The sequence below is a fragment of the Schistocerca americana genome, chromosome 5 (assembly GCF_021461395.2).
Source record: "Schistocerca americana isolate TAMUIC-IGC-003095 chromosome 5, iqSchAmer2.1, whole genome shotgun sequence".
Taxonomy (NCBI): Eukaryota; Metazoa; Arthropoda; class Insecta; order Orthoptera; family Acrididae; genus Schistocerca; species Schistocerca americana.
Window position 1 is genome coordinate 633,353,107 of NC_060123.1, and position 19,147 is coordinate 633,372,253.

General features: G+C 45.2%; 1 protein-coding gene across 4 annotated transcripts in view; it reads left to right on the top strand.

Annotated features, from left to right (window-relative positions):
• LOC124615449 (hemicentin-1-like) overlaps positions 1-19,147 on the top strand; it is a 1,163,225-nt gene that overhangs the window by 707,908 nt on the left and 436,170 nt on the right. For 3 of the 4 annotated variants that reach the window (XM_047143342.1, XM_047143345.1, XM_047143343.1), the window contains exon 4: positions 739-923. In XM_047143342.1, coding sequence (XP_046999298.1) covers positions 739-923 — 185 coding nt within the window. The remainder of the gene's footprint in view (positions 1-738; positions 924-19,147) is intronic. The other variant, XM_047143344.1, reaches the window with a different exon arrangement.

The following is a 19,147-nucleotide window of genomic DNA, read 5'->3' on the forward strand; positions in this document are numbered from 1 at the left end:
GGAATCAAATGGTTCAAATGGTTCTGAGCACTATGGGAATTAACATCTGAGGTCATCAGTCCCCTATAACTTAGAACTACTGAACCCTAACCAACCTATCACACATATCCATGCCTGAGGCAGGATTCGAAACTGCGACCGTAGCGGTCGCGCGATTCCAGACTGAAGCGCCTAGAACCACTCGGCCACTCCGGCCGGCCCTTCGGAATCGAAAAACACCGTAGCCATAACTTTTCCAGCGGAAGGTGTAGTTTTGAATTTGTTTTCCTTGCGTGAATTTACATGACTCAATACACCTTTTTCTACCTCTTGTGGATGTTTCCCACTGTCTCGTTTTCACAGCACAGGAATTCTATGACAACACGTTGCAGTCATCTTGATGACATGCAGTGACGGCACCAGGTTGAACTAAGTTTGAAAACAAGCGGGAAGGATGTGTCTACACACTGTAAAACTTTCACACATGCAGAATGAAAACTGTATTTTTACAAAAATAGTGCGCATTTCCTTTGGAGTGACCCTCGTACATCGGGTACTATACAGCCCTTCCTATTTGTTTGAACACCAGGAGGACCTGTGCTAAGTACCAGGCTTTTGCAGGTATTTGCATGTCGGTTAGCTTGGCTTTGTATGTCACAGCTAAATTTCTAACCACGTGGGTGTGTTTGTGACAGTGAAGCCTAACACTTGGTGTTGATCTATGGCAGTGAGAGTGGCGCGGCCGGTGGAATGAAGCAGTTTTGTGTGCAGGTCGCCCGCGGCGGACGTGAAGGTGCACTCGTCGCGGCGCGACAGCGTCTACGACGTGCTGGCGTGGACCGTCGCGGAGGACCAGGCCCTGAGCGCGCCCACCACCTTCCACTGCGACCTGCGCATCCCAGAGACCAACTTCACGCAGCGCGCCTCCACCCACTACGAGCCCGGTGAGTACCTGCCCCGTCTCCTCTACTCCACACACTGCCCAACTTTCCTCTTAATGAAGAGTGACGGCACGAGCGGCCGCTTGGGGCTCCTAGCTGAGACAGGCACCAGAGGTGTCCCGAGTGCAAACTTTGGGGACACGCTGTATCATAATTTGTACCGAAAAGTGACACGATAACAGAAGCAAGAAATTCGACTAGACATGGGTCCGCAAACGAAGCATTTTCGAAATAAATGCCAATTTTATTTATTTATCGTATAATAAATAATAAGCAGAAGTAGGGGTGTGCTACCCAACCATGATATTTCTACACCTGGACTCCTGCGGCCTTTATCGGAAACACGCTGTTGTAGTAGAAAGGTAGTGTGCCTAAGGAAAGGGCATCACATTTGTGCATATACTAACATGTGGTTCAGACGTTCGTGAAGTATCACGATAAATACTCACGATAAGCCGATCGAAATACCCTCAATCACAGTCGCTGTAATACTGTGCTCACCTAATAAATAGGGAAAGGTGTGAGTAATGTGGAATCCTCTGTTATGCCAGTCCCGCCTGGATATCCGCCCTCCCTCCCCCCCCCCCCCCAAATTCTATAATCCCTCCAGATCCTTGAGCGTCATGCACTCTGCCTCGTCCTCTCTATATGCCTCTGTCCCCCACGCGGATCCTCTACGACCTCATTCCTTTCCCCCATCTGCTCGTATTCCTCGAACATATCCCCATACTCTCCACCTCCCGCCGCCTTGATCCCCCTCACCCCCTGGTTTCTCCTCTCCTCTCCTGCCCCCACCCCGTGCCATGCCTTCACTGTCGTGTCCCCCCTACCCTCCATCTCTACACCCTTCATTTCTTTTCCCAAGGTGACTTCCATCAACTCCCCCTCCAAGATGATGCCCTCTCTCCCGCCATTTATCCCTCCTATCAACTCTGATCCTCAGCCCCCCTCCCTTCCTCTGTCCTTTCCCTGGTCTCCCTCTTCCCCACACTCCATCCTGTTTTCTCCCCGCCTAACCTCTCCCTACCTCCCTTCTGCCCCCCCCTTTTGTATTCCCCTCCTCTGCCTTTCCCCACCCCCTGTCGCATCTGCCCAGTACCCACCCCCTCCCCACTTATGGGTCCTCATCCCCCATTGGCTCCTTTCCCCCACTCCCCCCTTCGTTTTCCTTCTCCTTCCCTCCTTTTTACTTTCCCATCATCTGTCCAGGTTACCCCCACCTGCCCTCGGCTGTGGTATGTCATATTTGCCAACTTTTTAGTGCAGTGTTCAAGTGGATGTTCAGTGTTGTTCGTCTATCCAAAGTGCTGCGAACGGAAATCGTGCTGTCACTGGGTGTGAATTTTATGTCTCTTGCGAACAGAAACCAGACTGTCGTCCAGTTTTTTTAATTGTCTGTTTATTATTTTACGTGTCTGCTTCATACGTATTTTATTAGCATCATCACCCCTTTGTTCTATGTTTTAAGTTCCACGACTTTTTCGCCATGTTACCATTTAAGTCTCTGATTTTATCGACTGTTTTTATTATTTATTACGTTCCTCTTTTTAAAACAAATTCTGTAGGCTGAAGAGCGGCATATTAAGCTGCTGCCAGCCCGCCCCCTTCGGGGGGAATCGCCATGTTACCATTTAAGTCTCTGATTTTATCGACTGTTTTTATTATTTATTACGTTCCTCTTTTTAAAACAAATTCTGTAGGCTGAAGAGCTGCATATTAAGCTGCTGCCAGCCCGCCCCCTTCGGGGGGAATCGCCATGTTACCATTTAAGTCTCTGATTTTATCGACTGTTTTTATTATTTATTACGTTCCTCTTTTTAAAACAAATTCTGTAGGCTGAAGAGCTGCATATTAAGCTGCTGCCAGCCCGCCCCCTTCGGGGGGAATCGAAACTCAATAAAGATAAAAAAATAATGTGGAAACATCTAGGATGTGTGCTGTACAGCGCTGCAGTCTAGCAGCTTTAGCAGGAAATTATTTCAGTAGTTCCCATTTGCCATGGTAGAGGTCTAGCAGCCAGTTGAGAAATGGACGCCGTGACAGTGATTCCGTTTTCGTTCGCTGGCGATATGTGTATTCCTGTTACCTCAAGGTTAGATGTCAGTTTTGCGTTCCGGGAATCAAGTGACGGAAAATATGATGAGAAATACTGAAAAACTGAATAACCTACCGGAAACGCAATAAGGAACATGTTTAAGGTTTTAATGCCAGCAGTTGTTAGTTCACCCATTCTACAGACACACGTCATGTCACTCAAGGCGAACTCTCGTTTATACATTTCAAAAGAGTTCACTGATTCAGTTAAAGATGAAAATACCAACGACGAAATTTCCCTCGTAATGTCAGAAGCCTGAGTTTTAAATAAATTAACATATATACGAAAATAAATGTCAAATAATTCTCTAAAAGTACTAAACCGAATATGGCTACGAAATCTGTCTGTTTATTTAACATGGTTTCATGCTTTCTGATTTTATGGACGCATATTTGCAGTTGTTGTAAAATAGTTATTCAAGTGGTTGCGCATATCTACTACCAGACGAGAGCAAATTTCAATTCCTGTGCATTTGCAGCTGAGCACAACTTTATATTCTCATAGGTATATTGTCTTGACATTAGTGAAAAATTCACTCATAATTTCATTCTTGCAGCTGTCAAAACTTTAAAATTAAAATCTTAAGTAACAGAACGACACTATTTTACCCGACCTGCCACACTAACGGACATGCTACTTAACAACTGAAAGATGTATTACATTTATAAGATTACGTACGTGACCCTCAGATCACAGAAGTGGTACCATTACTGGTTTCGATTTATTGCCTGGTCATCATCGGATGATTTGATTACGTTACGTTGTAAATAGTCAGCTGAAAAATCCCGGGGAGATTCTCACAACGTAAACGGGCCTGCAATCTCAATTAGCGGGTTACCGTGTAACGTGTTCCAATCATCAGCTGATGGTGACTTGGTAACAAGTAGGAACCGATTGTGTGACCTGAGGATGAAGCAAGTAGTTAAAAAAATAGTGACCTTTTCAGGATGAAGTGGTACTGGTTAATTTGCGTGTGGATTTCCGTTGCTCACATCCGACAATTCTACGTATTGACACATCTTGTCAGTTGGAAGTATGATTCGTCTGTCCACAAAATCTTCGACAACCAGTCATTGTCCACTTCCATGCGAGCAAGAAAGTCTAAAACAGAGGTCTCTCTTGCTGGCAGGTAAACAGGAAGCAACTCGTGCACATGGGTAATTTTGAATGGATAGCAAATAAACATGTTTCGTAGAATCTTACACATCGTGCTCACGGATATGTCCAATGTTCGGGCAGTTCTTCGTGCACTACACGTTTGTAGACCACCAGTCGCCTCCTCCTGCATTGCTGTGGCCACTGCTTCCACTGACGTCGAATCAATTCGTTTCCTCCCTCTACCAGGCAGCACATCAAAAGAACCAGTCTTTTCGAATTTCCGAATCATTTTCTCCAGACCCACGGCAGTCATCGGCCGAACGCCTTATTTCAAACCTTTCAGTGCCGGAACTTCTGCAGAGCGGCGTGTGGTGATCATTCTTGTAATACAGCTTTACAAGCAGGGCGCGATCCTGCATTGAGATAGTCGTGGCGAACGTCGCTGACGCAAAAGGAGGAAAAGCCGTGTACCCGGCGTGTTTATACCAACTTCAATGGGTCGTGCGTATGACAGGTGCAAGTGTTTTCATTTACGTATTCTGACACATACAGCGCCATCTATTCATCAATTTTCACTCTATTTTTTTCTCTTCTGCCATACGATTTGCCCCTTCTCCGATAACATTCCGTTGCAGTTTGACGATATCTGACCAGTGGTGCATTTTCTGCAGTGTTTTGAATGTTTAACTTTAATTATAAACACCCTGTATTTACACTATGTACGCCTCATTACTGTGTTCAACCATGATATCAGAACTACAAATACGTGAGAATAATATCAGAACTTTCACCACTGTCTGTGAAATCAAACGCGAAGATACTCTTTGCTGTAATGAAACTCTCGCAGGCTGTACGCAAACAGGCGGAATGCAAACAAGTTGTTTGTGCAGTATAACGCGGACAGCACATATTGACAGCAGAACAAGCATTTAATCACGTAGCAGAACTCAGACGGGCGAGCGCGTGTAGGATGTTGGGCTGTTTTTGTGTAGACTAGAGCGGTTCAGAGAAGCTGGTAGGGGGCGCTGAGTCGTTCTCGTTCGGAGTGCTGTAAATACAGTGTGTGTGTGGGACGGTGTGTGTGTGTGTGTGTGTGTGTGTGTGTGTGTGTGTGTGTGTGTGTGTGGAGAGAGAGAGAGATAGAGACAGAGATAGAAGGGGAGAAAGAGAGAGAGAAACAGGCCACCTCGGCAGTGAATCACTGTTGCGAGTTGGTGAAAGAAGTGAGTCGCTCGAACATCATATCCGCAAAACCAATCTACCTGAACATATTATATTTGTATTAAATGAACTAGATTCTCCTTTATAATGAAATGGAAGATAAACTTTTGATGCTTTAGACTTTTATTTTGTAACAGTCACTTTTCTCCATTTTCTTTAAATTACTTGCTCGAACAAGGGAGATTAAAGAGTTTCCTTTCGAAGGCATTCCTGCAGCACATATGCAGCGTCATGCGCCTCCAGTGCTGGTGTACAAGCACTGAAATGTAAACAGTGGTTTGTTGCGACAATCCGGCTTGGACGTGGTGAAAGTGGAAACGTGAACTATGGCGAAGTTATTACCAAATGCGTCCAAACACGGTGAACTTACTGTTGTACTTTCCTTGGCTGCCGAAGGATAAATACCGGGAGACATCCATCGCAGAACGAAGAACGTGTATAGGGCACGTCTGTCGAAATCCATCGCTGTGGAATGGAAACTGCGACAAGGGGTCCCTTTGCTTTAAGATGACGCGAGCCCCGTGTCGCAAACGTCGTGACGCAAAAGTTCCGCCAACTCAACTAGGAGCCAGAGTTGCACTTACGCTGTAGTCCTGATCCCTCCCCACGGCATCGGTATCTCAGAACAGGTCGGCGATTCCTGTCGGACGAGGGTGTGCAGCAGGCAGTTTCGGACTTATCTGGCAGCAGGAATTTCTTTTAGGTCGTAATGTGTTGGATCTGTGATTAGTCAATGAATTTTTAATCACATTCTTTGTTTGCAGGACTATAAGTGCTTCCTCGCAATAATAATGTGAAGCTTGACTCCAGAAAACACAGATACACCCGTCCGTCAACTATCACACGTAAAATTCCAGGGAGCCATTAACCTGCAGTAATTTGCATTTCATCAAAAAAGAAGCTAAACTATAAATTTTTTTTTAAAGTTTCACTGCATGGGGACGTTACACAGCGTTCTATAAAATATATACTGTATCTGTACATGATGAAGTATCTGTCGTGCCCACGGCCTTGCGGAATCTGATGAATAAAGACAAATAATAAAATAACAATTTGGAGTTTTCTTTTTGGGGCTTTCCTTCTCAAACTGAAGGACAATTCGATCAAAAATAAACGAGATCGCGTTATAAATACCGTATTTCCTTCTCAAACTGAAGGACAATTCGATCAAAAATAAACGAGATCGCGTTACAAATACCGTATTTCATTTTTCTTTCCCGGTCATCATACTGATCTCACTGATGTAATTCTGTAGCTGGTTAATGCAGAATCTTTTGACAATACACAGCTCTGGCGAGTTATAATTCATGAAGTCCATGAATGTCTGCAGATGGCCTCAGCTTGTTCATTTGGACGGGAGGACCCATTCCATTCCATGTAAACACGGCCCCCACCATTATGAAACCATTGCCAGCTTGCACCGTGTCTTGTTGAGAATTCGGGTCCGTGGCTTCGCACAATCTGCGCCACACTTGAATCCCATCAAGAGCTCTTAACAACTGAAATCTGGACTCAGCTGACCAGGCAACGGATTTATAGTCGTCCAGTCTGCAACAGAGATGATCACGAGGCCAGGAGAGGCGCTGCAAGCGATGTCGTGCTGTTAGCAACGGCACTCGCGTCGGTCGTCTGCTGCCACAGCCCATTAAAATTAATTCGCCGCTGTGTCGTAACGGATACGTTCGGCGTACGTTCCACATCGATTTCTGCGGTTATTTCACATATAGTTGATTGCCTGTTAGCACTGACAACTCTGTCCAAACGTCGCTGCTGTAGCAGTGAATGCCGTCGGCCATTGCGTTGTCAGTGGTGAGTGGAGTGTCCCAAAGGGGTGTAAAGTAATTAAATTCTGATAACACACAAAATAATAATTTCCTGAATTGGAATTTTAGATAAAAGGTATTGGTCCCCGGTGTGATGAGTTCGAGGAGATTAAATATGTCCAGTTGGACAACAGTTACTACAGACAGTTAATTGGTACATTCTAAGTCCTGTCGGACGCCTATTACTGATGGTAGTTAATCAGCAGTATCACAAAATCCAAGTCAGTCGGTGTTAATCTGTAGAGGAGCACAGAGCCCAAGTGAGGGCGAGGTCACTTAAGTAGGTACAAGTTTCCCGTATGCGTAGCTGCACGCCGGTCCCTGTGACCGACCGGTTCTAGGCGCTTCAGTCCGGAACTGCGCTGCTACGGTTGCAGGTTCGAATCCTGCCTCGGGCATGGATGTGTGTGATGTCCTCAGGTTTAAGTAGTTCTAAGTTCTAGGGGACTGATGGCCTCAGATGTTAAGCCCCATAGTGCTCAGAGCCATTTGAACCACTTTTGATATCTGCACGGCGTGTATTTACGTGTGTGATACGCGGAAACCAGGCGTAGGTGGCCTTAGCGCCTTCGGTGACGAGACCAGCCCCTTCCCGTGGCGTCTACAGGACTTCACTCTCAGTGCGTTGCGGTCGGCCTAAATGTTTCAGCACCGTCGTGCTGAGCTAGAGTCGCCAAAAGGGCCGGACCTTCGGGAACCCTGTAGTCACGCTTGTGTTACTAGTAGACGGAGTTGTCCAGTGCAGCATAACAAAACATCCTTAGTACAAGAAGCCTCCCATTAAAGGTGTAAATGAAGGGCCAACGGGAGAAAGTACTGACATACAAGACCGTGTTTTGCGCTACCGCATGCTATATGTTTAGCTAAATTCAAAGACAAGAACACACAAACAGCAAAGCAAACCTAATTGTAGAGGGTGATTTTTTCCATCATGTACAAACTCTAGGGATTGATCGATGAGAGAATGTGGAACGAGAAAATCCCGAAATGCATGGTTTCCATGCTAGAGACAATTTATTCAATCATACTTTGTTACAGAGACTGCGGTCTTATACGCGCTGTATCATGCAGTCACTGTTACAGTATGCCCGCTTTCCTCCTAGACGATGATACTGTTATGCGAACGTCTTGCCCTAGCGCCTTTTCCTGCCATAGTAATTGGCGACACTGTGTCCGATTCACTACTCTTGCTTACTAGCCTTGGAGTGTAAGCGTATTCGAATCGAGAGCTTGCCGACGTGGTGTACACTTACGGAAAAGCAAATGGCAACGGGCGGCGGGCAGCAATATTGTATGAGGAGACCTATCCCCGCCGACAACAATCACAGCAATCAGTGTTTGGAGCAGTGTTTCGCCGTTTGTCTGAGACAGTCGTTTCAGGAAGAAGGAAATCATGAAGGACGTGCCCGAAGTGTTCGGACACCAACTTAGAGGAAAAAGTGATTAACAGTGTGGAAGGCGACCGGCGTTTAAGTGGAGGCAGTTGGCCCAGTACAGGCTTTGCCAGACGACCGTTTGGATAATTCTCGCCAGCCAGAGTATCCGAGCGGTTCTAGGTGCTACTGTCTGGAACCGCGCGACCGCTACGGTCGCTGGTTCGAATCCTGCCTCGGGCATGGATGTGTGTGATGTCCTTAGGTTAGTTAGGTTTAAGTAGTTCTAAGTTCTAGGGGACTGATGACCTCAGCAGTTAAGTCCCATAGTGCTCATAGCCATTTTTTTGGATAATTCTCCACGACAATTGTTACTACCATTATCACTTAAAGCTTGCGCAAGGCATACTACTGACAAACTTTCCACATCGGGAGCAGTTTTGTCACCGGTTTGTTCACCAGGCAGTCACGATTCCGGGATTTGTCATCCCTCCTATTCACAGATGAGGCAACTTTTACGAGGAGTGGTATTTTCAACTTTCATAACAGTCATCTGTGAGATAGTGTGCAGAACTCCCATGGTATGGTGACAGCAAATCATCAGCATCTGTGTACCCGGAATATATGGGCCAGGATAATTGGCGACCGTATTTTGGGGCCAGTATTCCCTCCAAGTCGCCTAAAAGGCCGGAATTATCATCATTTCTTGCGGATGACATTGCCTCTCCTGCTGGAAGAAGTGCCATTGATGATTCGAACGATTACGTGGCTGCTACATGATGATGCTACAGCCCACTTCGTCCTTAACGTCCGGACGCATCTCAGTCGTGTTTTCCCTAGTCGATGGATCGGACGAAAGGGGTCCACTTGCATGGCCTGCTCGTTCACAGGATCTCAACCCGTCCGATTTCTGGTTATGGGGCGATCTCAAAAGTATCGTGTAGGCAGAGCCCATTCCAGATGTGAATACACTGGAGCCGCATATTCATCCTGCCTTAGACACTGTACAGATGCATCCTGGCCGATGTGAACCTGTGAAACAGAACATGCTACGTCGCGTACACGCATACGTTGAGGCACATGGAAACCATTTTCAACACATAAAGCATTGGTTGCGCGGCACAGCGCGTGTTTGACCGCAGTTCCCTAACAATGTAATTCTGAATAAATGGTTTCTAGCATGAAAACCGTGCTTTTCCGGACATAATATCATTAGACGTATATTCTGTGCCCTCTCATCTATCAATTCCTCGAGTTTGTACACGGTGGAAAAAATCTCCCTGTGCACTGCATTTTATACTGATATACTGCTTGTGGCCAGTATATGGTGCATTCAAAAATTCCTCAGATCACGTGATGTAATTAATCCTTACTAAATTGAAGGATGGCATTTATTTCGCCAATACCTTCGCAAGGTAAAAAGGCAAAGTTCCGCGCTCTATCTATAGACGGGACAAACGGACCCGACAGACCGCCATGTCTACCTCCGCAAATGTTGCCATTGGATGCGGTACGGAGGGGCACTTCACCAAGCACACTTCTCTCCCTGTCACTGTCCGGTTTAATATTGCTCGTTCAAGTAAGTATTCAGTTGGCCTCACGAGGCTGAGTGCACCCCGTTCCAATCTTCCTGCCAAGGAAAATCCCTGGTAGCACCAGAAACCTATCCCGGGTCCTTCACATGGCTATTATTGTACTCGTAGTTCAAATGTTCAAATGTGTGTGAAATCTTATGGGACTTAACTGCTAAGGTCATCAGTCCCTAAGCTTACACACTACTTAAACTGAATTATCCTAAGGACAAACACACACACCCATGCCCGAGGGAGGACTCGAATCTCCGTCGGGACCAGCCGCACAGTACGCGTAGTTACTTAATATACCTAACCAACAACTAGCTTTATCCAAATTGTTTGTATATATTGGGTTTCGAAATAGATACATATTGCATAAATTTCTGATCAGTCTTACTACCAGTGACTGAATGAATGAATGCATGCACGCTCTTACGTAACTGCCTTGTATGATTTGTTTTTCACTGTATACGAAAGAAAGAAACGAACAACAGGGCAGATAAGAAGGGCTGTCACCACCAGGGAATGAAATAATAAACGCCGAGACAAGAGTAGTCGCGACCTGTCAGTGGGTGAGACGTTGAAGCTCTGTTCAGTAGACAGCGGCACTGGCGATAATAATACAACAATGGACGCCACGTGTAAGTATTTTTTGCTAAACGTACGGTTAGATGAATCTTTAGTTCAGCAACCTCCAAGTGTACCGCATTGCCGGCCGGGTGACCGAGCGGTTCTAGGCGCTACAATCTGGAACCGCGCGACCGCTACGATCGCAGGTTCGAATCCTGCCTCGGGCATGGATGTGTGTGATGTCCTTAGGTTTGTTAGGTTTAAGTAGTTCTAAGTTCTAGGGGACTGATGACCCCAGCATTTAAGTCCCATAGTGCTCAGAGCCAATTGAACCATTTGTACCGCATTCTTGGTTTTGGCGATAGAAGAGTTCGGAAACACATTCTGCAACGACCTTTATTGAAGCGAAAACACATTATATTTTGAATTATTGGCAGTTTCCAAAAGTCGGGTAATTTATCGTCACATGTAAGGCTTCCGTGAGGCGGGTCATAGAACTACTAATAACATCGACATTCCGAGAAAATCGGGACATCTGGTTGCTCAACGCCTTGCTAACACATGGAGGAGATCTTTTGAGACCGTAGGTGTTAGCCGAGCTGCAGTCTGAGAAAAGCTTACTGCGAGCAGTCACGTCTCGGAGCTATTCTGAGAACTTGCGCGCGCGCCTCTGACTAGAGACAAGCCGGATGGGAACGGTCGGTATTAAATTAGAAGCGTGTGTACCCTAGCCCGCACAGAGCCCGCGGTGCCGGGCGCTAACAGTACCCTCTCTCACCAACCCCCGGCCCCCTGGCGCAGCCCCGTAAATCTGGGCCTCATTAGTTAGGCGCTCGCCAGAGGAGTGGCTGGTGGTAGCGGCGCGCTGCACGGGCCGCGCGACAACCGCCTGTGGGCGTGGCCGTGGCGTCGCGACGCACCGCACTAATTTATTTATGCGCGGCCGCGTTGGCAGCGACATCGCCTGCTGGTCTGGCTCTCCTCTTACCGCCACACAGTATTTTCCGCCGCCTCCCTGTACCTCACTCTGTTTACCCCTACTACTCGTATCACGAGCGGGAACAGCTTCCACCCAATCGTCTTTTGCAGTAAGCTGTAACATCATATACGCTTTCCACCTTCCACCACGGTTGGAAATTACCTTCTTACATCTACATCTACATCTACATTGATACTCCGCAAGCCACCCAACGGTGTGTGGCGGAGGGCACTTTACGTGCCACTGTCATTACCTCCCTTTCCTGTTCCAGTCGCGTATGGTTCGCGGGAAGAACGACTGTCTGAAAGCCTCCGTGCGCGCTCTAATCTCTCTAATTTTACATTCGTGATCTCCTCGGGAGGTATAAGTAGGGGGAAGCAATATATTCGATACCTCATCCAGAAACGCACCCTCTCGAAACCTGGCGAGCAAGCTACACCGCGATGCAGAGCGCCTCTCTTGCAGAGTCTGCCACTTGAGTTTATTAAACATCTCCGTAACGCTATCACGGTTACCAAATAACCCAGTGACGAAACGCGCCGCTCTTCTTTGGATCTTCTCTATCTCCTCCGTCAACCCGACCTGGTACGGATCCCACACTGATGAGCAATACTCAAGTATAGGTCGAACGAGTGTTTTGTAAGCCACCTCCTTTGTTGATGGACTACATTTTCTAAGCACTCTCCCAATGAATCTCAACCTGGTACCCGCCTTACCAACAATTAGTTTTATATGATCATTCCACTTCAAATCGTTCCGTACGCATACTCCCAGATATTTTACAGAAGTAACTGCTACCAGTGTTTGTTCCGCTATCATATAATCACACAATAAAGGATCCTTCTTTCTATGTATTCGCAATACATTACATTTGTCTATGGTAAGGGTCAGTTGCCACTCCCTGCACCAAGTGCCTATGCGCTGCAGATCTTCCTGTATTTCGCTACAATTTTCTAATGCAGCAACTTCTCTGTATACTACAGCATCATCCGCGAAAAGCCGCATGGAACTTCCGACACTATCTACTAAGTCATTTATATATATTGTGAAAAGCAATGGTCCCATAACACTCCCCTGTGGCACGCCAGAGGTTACTTTAACGTCTGTAGACGTCTCTCCATTGATAACAACATGCTGTGTTCTGTTTGCTAAAAACTCTTCAATCCAGCCACACAGCTGGTCTGATATTCCGTAGGCTCTTACTTTGTTTATCAGGCGACAGTGCGGAACTGTATCGAACGCCTTCCGGAAGTCAAGAAAAATAGCATCTACCTGGGAGCCTGTATCTAATATTTTCTGGGTCTCATGAACAAATAAGTCGAGTTGGGTCTCACACGATCGCTGTTTCCGGAATCCATGTTGATTCCTACATAGTAGATTCTGGGTTTCCAGAAATGACATGATACGCGAGCAAAAAACATGTTCTAAAATTAAATTAATTAAAATTAAAGTTTTTAATAAAATTTCAAACAATAACTCATCGATTAATCTCAACGTGATGTTTTATGAATTATGATGGTTTTTTGTATAAAACAGTACAGCTATTAAAATTGCTTATGTTAGTGACTGCAATTAAATTTTAAGTACTGACGCATCCTGGCACCATTTCCCTCAATGTTCAATGTGTGTGAAATCTTATGGGACTTAACTGCTGAGGTCATCAGTCCCTAAGCTTACACACTACTTAACCTAAGTTATCCTAAGGACAAACACACACACCCATGCCCGAGGGAGGACTCGAACCTCCACCGGGACCAGCCGCACATCCATGACTGCAGCGCCCTAAACCGCACCATTTTCCTATACCAGTTTTTCTTGTCTTCGGTGGTACTGGCGTGGCGCAATCAGGATGCTACCAACATGGGTTTAGTTAGTCTGTCAACCTTCATACGGAGACGAAAATGGTATCATTGGTTGGAATGGGTGTTCCGCTGCAACAGGTTTGTAATTCTCATGACGTTGGCAAGACTAATCTGCTGAAGTAGCAAGGTATTACTTTTAGTCAATTCGTTTACTATTCTAACGAGCACATTTGTTTATTGAGGCATCAGACCCTTTCTTTCTTTCTTTTGCTTGTGCCTTTTTCCCGCAATGACGCAGGGTCGGCATGGTTAATCGGATCTGGCAAGGTTAATTTAAGGGGTGGCCGGATACTCTACCTGCCGCCACCCCGTACCTGCCTGGACGGAATTAGTGTACCCCAACTGTCTGTGTCTAGTGTAAGCCACGGAACAGTGCGAATGTGTTCAGATGTCTGCGAGCCGTGTAACTGAGGCGGGACGTGGGGACCAGCCCGGTATTCACCTTGTGGGATGTGGGAAACCGCCTAAAAACCACATCCAGGCTGGCCGGCACACCGGCCTCCGTCGTTAAGCCTCCGGGCGGATTCGATCCGGGGCCGGCGTGCCTACCCGAGTCCAGGAAGCAGCGCATTAGCGCTCTCGACTAACCCTGCGGGTTTTATTGACGCAAATATCAGAGCCTTTCAGTGATCACTAGAAAGGACGTTTATCAGATACGAGTGCTTTCACTTCCATTCGGTCTGTTAACTATTGGCGACATGTCCTAAATCAAACACTCTGAAATAATTGACTATAAACTTGCCCTATAGTAAAAGAGACAAGTACCAGTCAGTAATTTGTTCCACCTGCTCACTGAAATTCCTCTAACTTAATTCTTTTATACAGAAACAGACAGCCTCTGCTCATTGCTACTCCAATGAATGCTGAAGACTGCTCTTTAGCTTGTAGTTATCATGTGTCCACCACTGTCTATCAATGTCTTGTCGCAGATGAAATTTTTATTGCTCCATCAGGTGCTGTTGAAAAGCATCACTGCCCTCCGCATGTTTGGATTCCTTGTTGAATCTCTACTGTCCTTTAATCTGCCCCTTTCTGAGCTTTTATTCCGTTCTACATGGATTCTGGATGCAAACGGCCCCTTGCAATATCTGTCTAGAATATTCTCTTGGAACCCTTCGTTTAAAAATTCCTTCATTATATACATCGAAAGGTTACCGCTGATGCCTGTGACCTCGACCTTCCTCGCCTTGGCGAATCGTCAAGAATATTCCTCACTGGTTACTCAAAGCCAACAGTTTTCGGTTGCCTCAGGAAGCGTTATCTCATCCTATTGGTCATCCGCCTGTTTCACGTGCTTCAAAGCTTGTTTCCGCTTCTAGTTATAATCTGACATATAAATTAAAATTATTAACATTTTCTGATCTGGCATGTAATTAAAGTTATTATCATTTTCTATGTTCATGGCAATACGCATCTATGAGGCTTGCTGAGGAGTAATGCTTCCGAATTCTGCATTACGTTCCCAAGATCGGTTGAGATACTACATGTCATGCGTATGATAATCCGTTGAGGTACTACATGTCGTGCGTATTACACGGTCAACATTTCCGCTTTGATGACGCAAGCTGCAACCCTCCACCGCTAGAACTCACCGAATCGTAGCGCGTGACACGGCGGTGTATAACGTTAACTATCTTGGTACGTGATAAACAGCGTTCTGTAATCAGCGTTCTAACCCTCCACACATGGAACACTCGGAACACTCTGTCTTTCAGCATGACTATGCAGACCACACAGGAGCGCTATAGCATCTGCAACGATCCGACGCCTTGGATTCACTGTAATCATTCATCTTCCACAGAATCCCTACTTGGCCCCATCCGGTTTTCAGCTTTTTCGAAAATTTAAAGAACACCTTCGAGGACTTCACTTTGATAGTGACGAATCGGTACAGACAGAAGTGAGATTCTGGCTCCGGGCAACAACGTCAAACATTCTACAGTGACGGTATGAACAAACTGGCCTCTCGCTAAGAGAAATGTATTCGTATCCAAGGAGACTATGTTGAGAAATAAATATGTAGGGATGAGGAGTAAAAGCGTAGAATGTTTTAAAGTTAGTCAGATTTAAGAAAATTTAATAGTTTGGGCAAAAAAAAGGAGGCATTACTTTTCAGTACGCCCTCGTACTTTACACATACATAAAATTACGTATTCATAATAATAATTAAACTTTCTCTACTTAAACCAACGTAGACGGAAAACTATTAGCCGTAAAGATATCCAGCATTATAGGAATTTTGTTCAGACGGTGCGCTGCAGGATTTGCATTAGGACATAGTGTCATGATCTGCCGTTAGGTGCCATGCCGGTACTGGTATGGCAACGTAGGTTAGAAACACAAGTAGGGGTGTGAATTATAGTTGCAGACAGTCAACATGGGTCTGGACGAGGTGAGCAGGACTTTACTCGTAAAGATATTTTACCGAAGCAACAGCAAGAGTGTTGCTGCTCTTTGCAAGTATCGACGCCACATCGGGGTTGCAGAATGTGCTTCGGAAGTTCGAATTAACTGGTGATTTGGGATTTCTCCTGGGAGTTGCCGCTGTCCAACTGGGCCACAAGTCGTTGGAGAAGTTACTATTGCCATGGTTCAAATGTTCAAATGTGTGTGAGTTCCTAACGGACCAAACTGCTGAGGTCACCGGTCTCTTGATTTACACACTACTTAAACTAACTTATGCTAAGAACAACCCTCCATGCCCGAGGGAGGACTGGAACCTCCGGTGAGAGGAGCTTGCCATAGTTGAGAACACTGGACGCAATGTGGCGCGCCGGCTGCACTTTTTATTGTTCACCGTTCGAAAATTGTGAGTGGTATCTCTACTGGTTTTACAGGGTGTTGTGGATGGAGTTGTCGTTGCACTGAGCAGTGTTTGCACCCTAGAACGTATTCGTGTACGCGATTAATGAATGTTACCGTCTCTTGTTGCAATTAAAATATGTTCGTTTCAGTGATTTATTCGTTATTTCTCTTCTGCGTGTACTTAGAAAATTTTCCACGAAATTTCATTTTCCTACGATCACTCCTTCTTCATGGGGGTCCTCTCGAGTAACAAAAGTTTAATTATAACCACCCTTTACATGTCAGAGCCCTGTTTGTTGTCGAGGGGATCTAAAATTTTGCTAGGTTACCCCACAGTCTGTTTTGATGTGGAGCATATTTGCAACATCCCACAATGATATGGTCAAGATCTCCGTCGTTCTCTGGATGTCCACTGCATATGGGCGAGTCTACCACTCGAATCCTGCAGAGATGTACAGAGAAACATGGATGTCCCAACTTTTTTCCGATAACTCATGTTACATATCTCCTTGGCGACTTTTCTGACTATACAACGTTTTTGTTGGTATACTGCAATGGACTGAAGCGAACTGGAAGCTCTTTTTCTGTTGCGATTTTTGCCACTGCTGTTCCCCCTGAACGTACAATTCTTTCATTGAAACATGAATAAAGGCGGAACATGGAAGCTGTGTAAATATCGAATGCCCTGGTTTCCCTTTTTTTCCAAGACGATCGACTACTTCATTATGCTGAATACCTAACTGCCGTTTTATACACATTAGATCTGCGGATTTAATTTCACTGTTGGCCTTTATTTTCAATTCCAACCACATCGTAGATACAGCTATTATCAGCATTCGACTTTCGATGCTCTAATTGCTCCGAAGCGCTTCTAGACTGTCAGAATTAGTGTTTTGTGCCCTTTTTTATTTCCAAATTCAGCTACTTCTTTAATTATTGTTACTTCTGCAGTGCAAATCCTCTTAATGGTGGTAATAAAAGCGTTTTAGCTGTCTGCAGCCTAGGGTAATAATATGAGCAACCAACACCCTCAAGTGTTTTGGCTATGTGAGCATAAATAGTGATCTGCAAAAAATCTGGCAAGTAGCTTTCCAGGTAATTTATCACTTCCCTATTAGCTGTAAATTCCTGACCCATTTTGTCTGGCAGATAAAAAATCTAATGGATGGCAGACTGTTGTTTCGTATTCTTAAACGGACACCTTTGGCAACATTCGGTGCTTCCGTGTCAAAGGGAAAGTAAATCTGAGACACAGGAACCCTGTTACTAACAGTGGTATTTTTTTCTACTCTTCAGGGTAACATCTTTTTGTCAAACACTTAGCTTTAACTACGACGGGATGTTTAATCACTACGGATAGTTGAAGGAGAAACTTTGTAGTGAGTAGTTGTCTACGGATGGCACGAGATAAAGTTAATTACAGATATGATAATGAGCGAATCGCTGTGCAGAAGTTTCACAAGTTAAGAACTAGGTGCTATTCTAAAGCTCTCTACGAGGAATTAAATTTGAATACTGACTAAAGACACTGTATAAAAATAACCTGTGTCTTGCAGAGTCGACTTATGCAAGAAAAATATGCCTTGCCACTTGTAACTTACAATGCCTGAAGAGACCGACTAATCTATAATCTGATGTGGTTGAGAAACGCCGTTTATGCGAGTGAATGGCTCGTAGAGCTGCATCACGTAGCCTTACGTGTACCGTCGCGAAAATCTTAACAAGCACAAGAGCTTAGGCGGTGCATGATTAAGTGCTGTCGTCCATGAAAACCACTCAACGTGAGTTGGGACGTTCCAATAATGCAACTCCAAATATATGTATCAGCAGGTGAGAGGCACTTTGTTGCAATCATAGACAACGGCAAGAATGTAAACTACTGCAATTACGTACGCCAAAAGTTCTGGATAAGTATTATAATGATCAAGGTAAAACTACAACAGAGATTACACCTAAGGTGACTGCACTACATCAGGTGCATCGTGTTCAACATCAGAACTTAACATCATCACATAACACAATTTCCAAACCCTCATTTTATTATTCTGATTTTATGAGCGAGAGCGAGAGAGAGAGTGGGAGAGAGAGAGAGAGAGAGAGAGAGAGAGAGAGAGAGAGAGAGAGAGAGACATATGAGTCCCTTGTATGCACGGATATCGGAACTACAAACAGTGGCTTCCGCATGTTCTGGTGAAATAGACCACACGAGGCATTAAGCTCTCCTAGCATTCCGAATCAAAAAGTAACACGAGGTCTGGGTTCAGCTTGCATTGTTGTAAAGTGCGGGGGCGTACTGTAAACTAATACCTCAGAATATTTTATGCAAAAAATCTTAAAAATTTTTGAATGAAACAAACTTTATTAACATTCTAAATGTTTATTCTTCATGTCTACATATTTATTTCTCAACATTGTACCCCAGGCGACGAAAACATCTTTTCCAACGAGAGGCCAGTTTGTTGATACTGTCACTGTAGATTGTTTGTTAACAGTACCACAAGCTGGACTCTACTTGCACCGCTTGGACACTGTCAAAGTGAAGTTCTTGAAGGTATTCTTTAAGTTTTGGAAACATGTGAAAGCCACATGGGGCCAAGGCGAGACTGTACGAGGATGGAGGATGATCGACGACAGTAATTCTAAGGCGTCGGATTGTTGCAGATGTCGCAGAACTCATGTGTTTTCTGACATTGTCACGCTGAAGGAGAGGGTGCTCCCTCTGTGGACGAACTCTTCGAATTCGTGCTTTCAGTTTTCTGAGTTTTCAGTTTTCGACCGACGTTGTTACAGTACACACCTCCATCTTACAACGGAGCCATCTAAATGC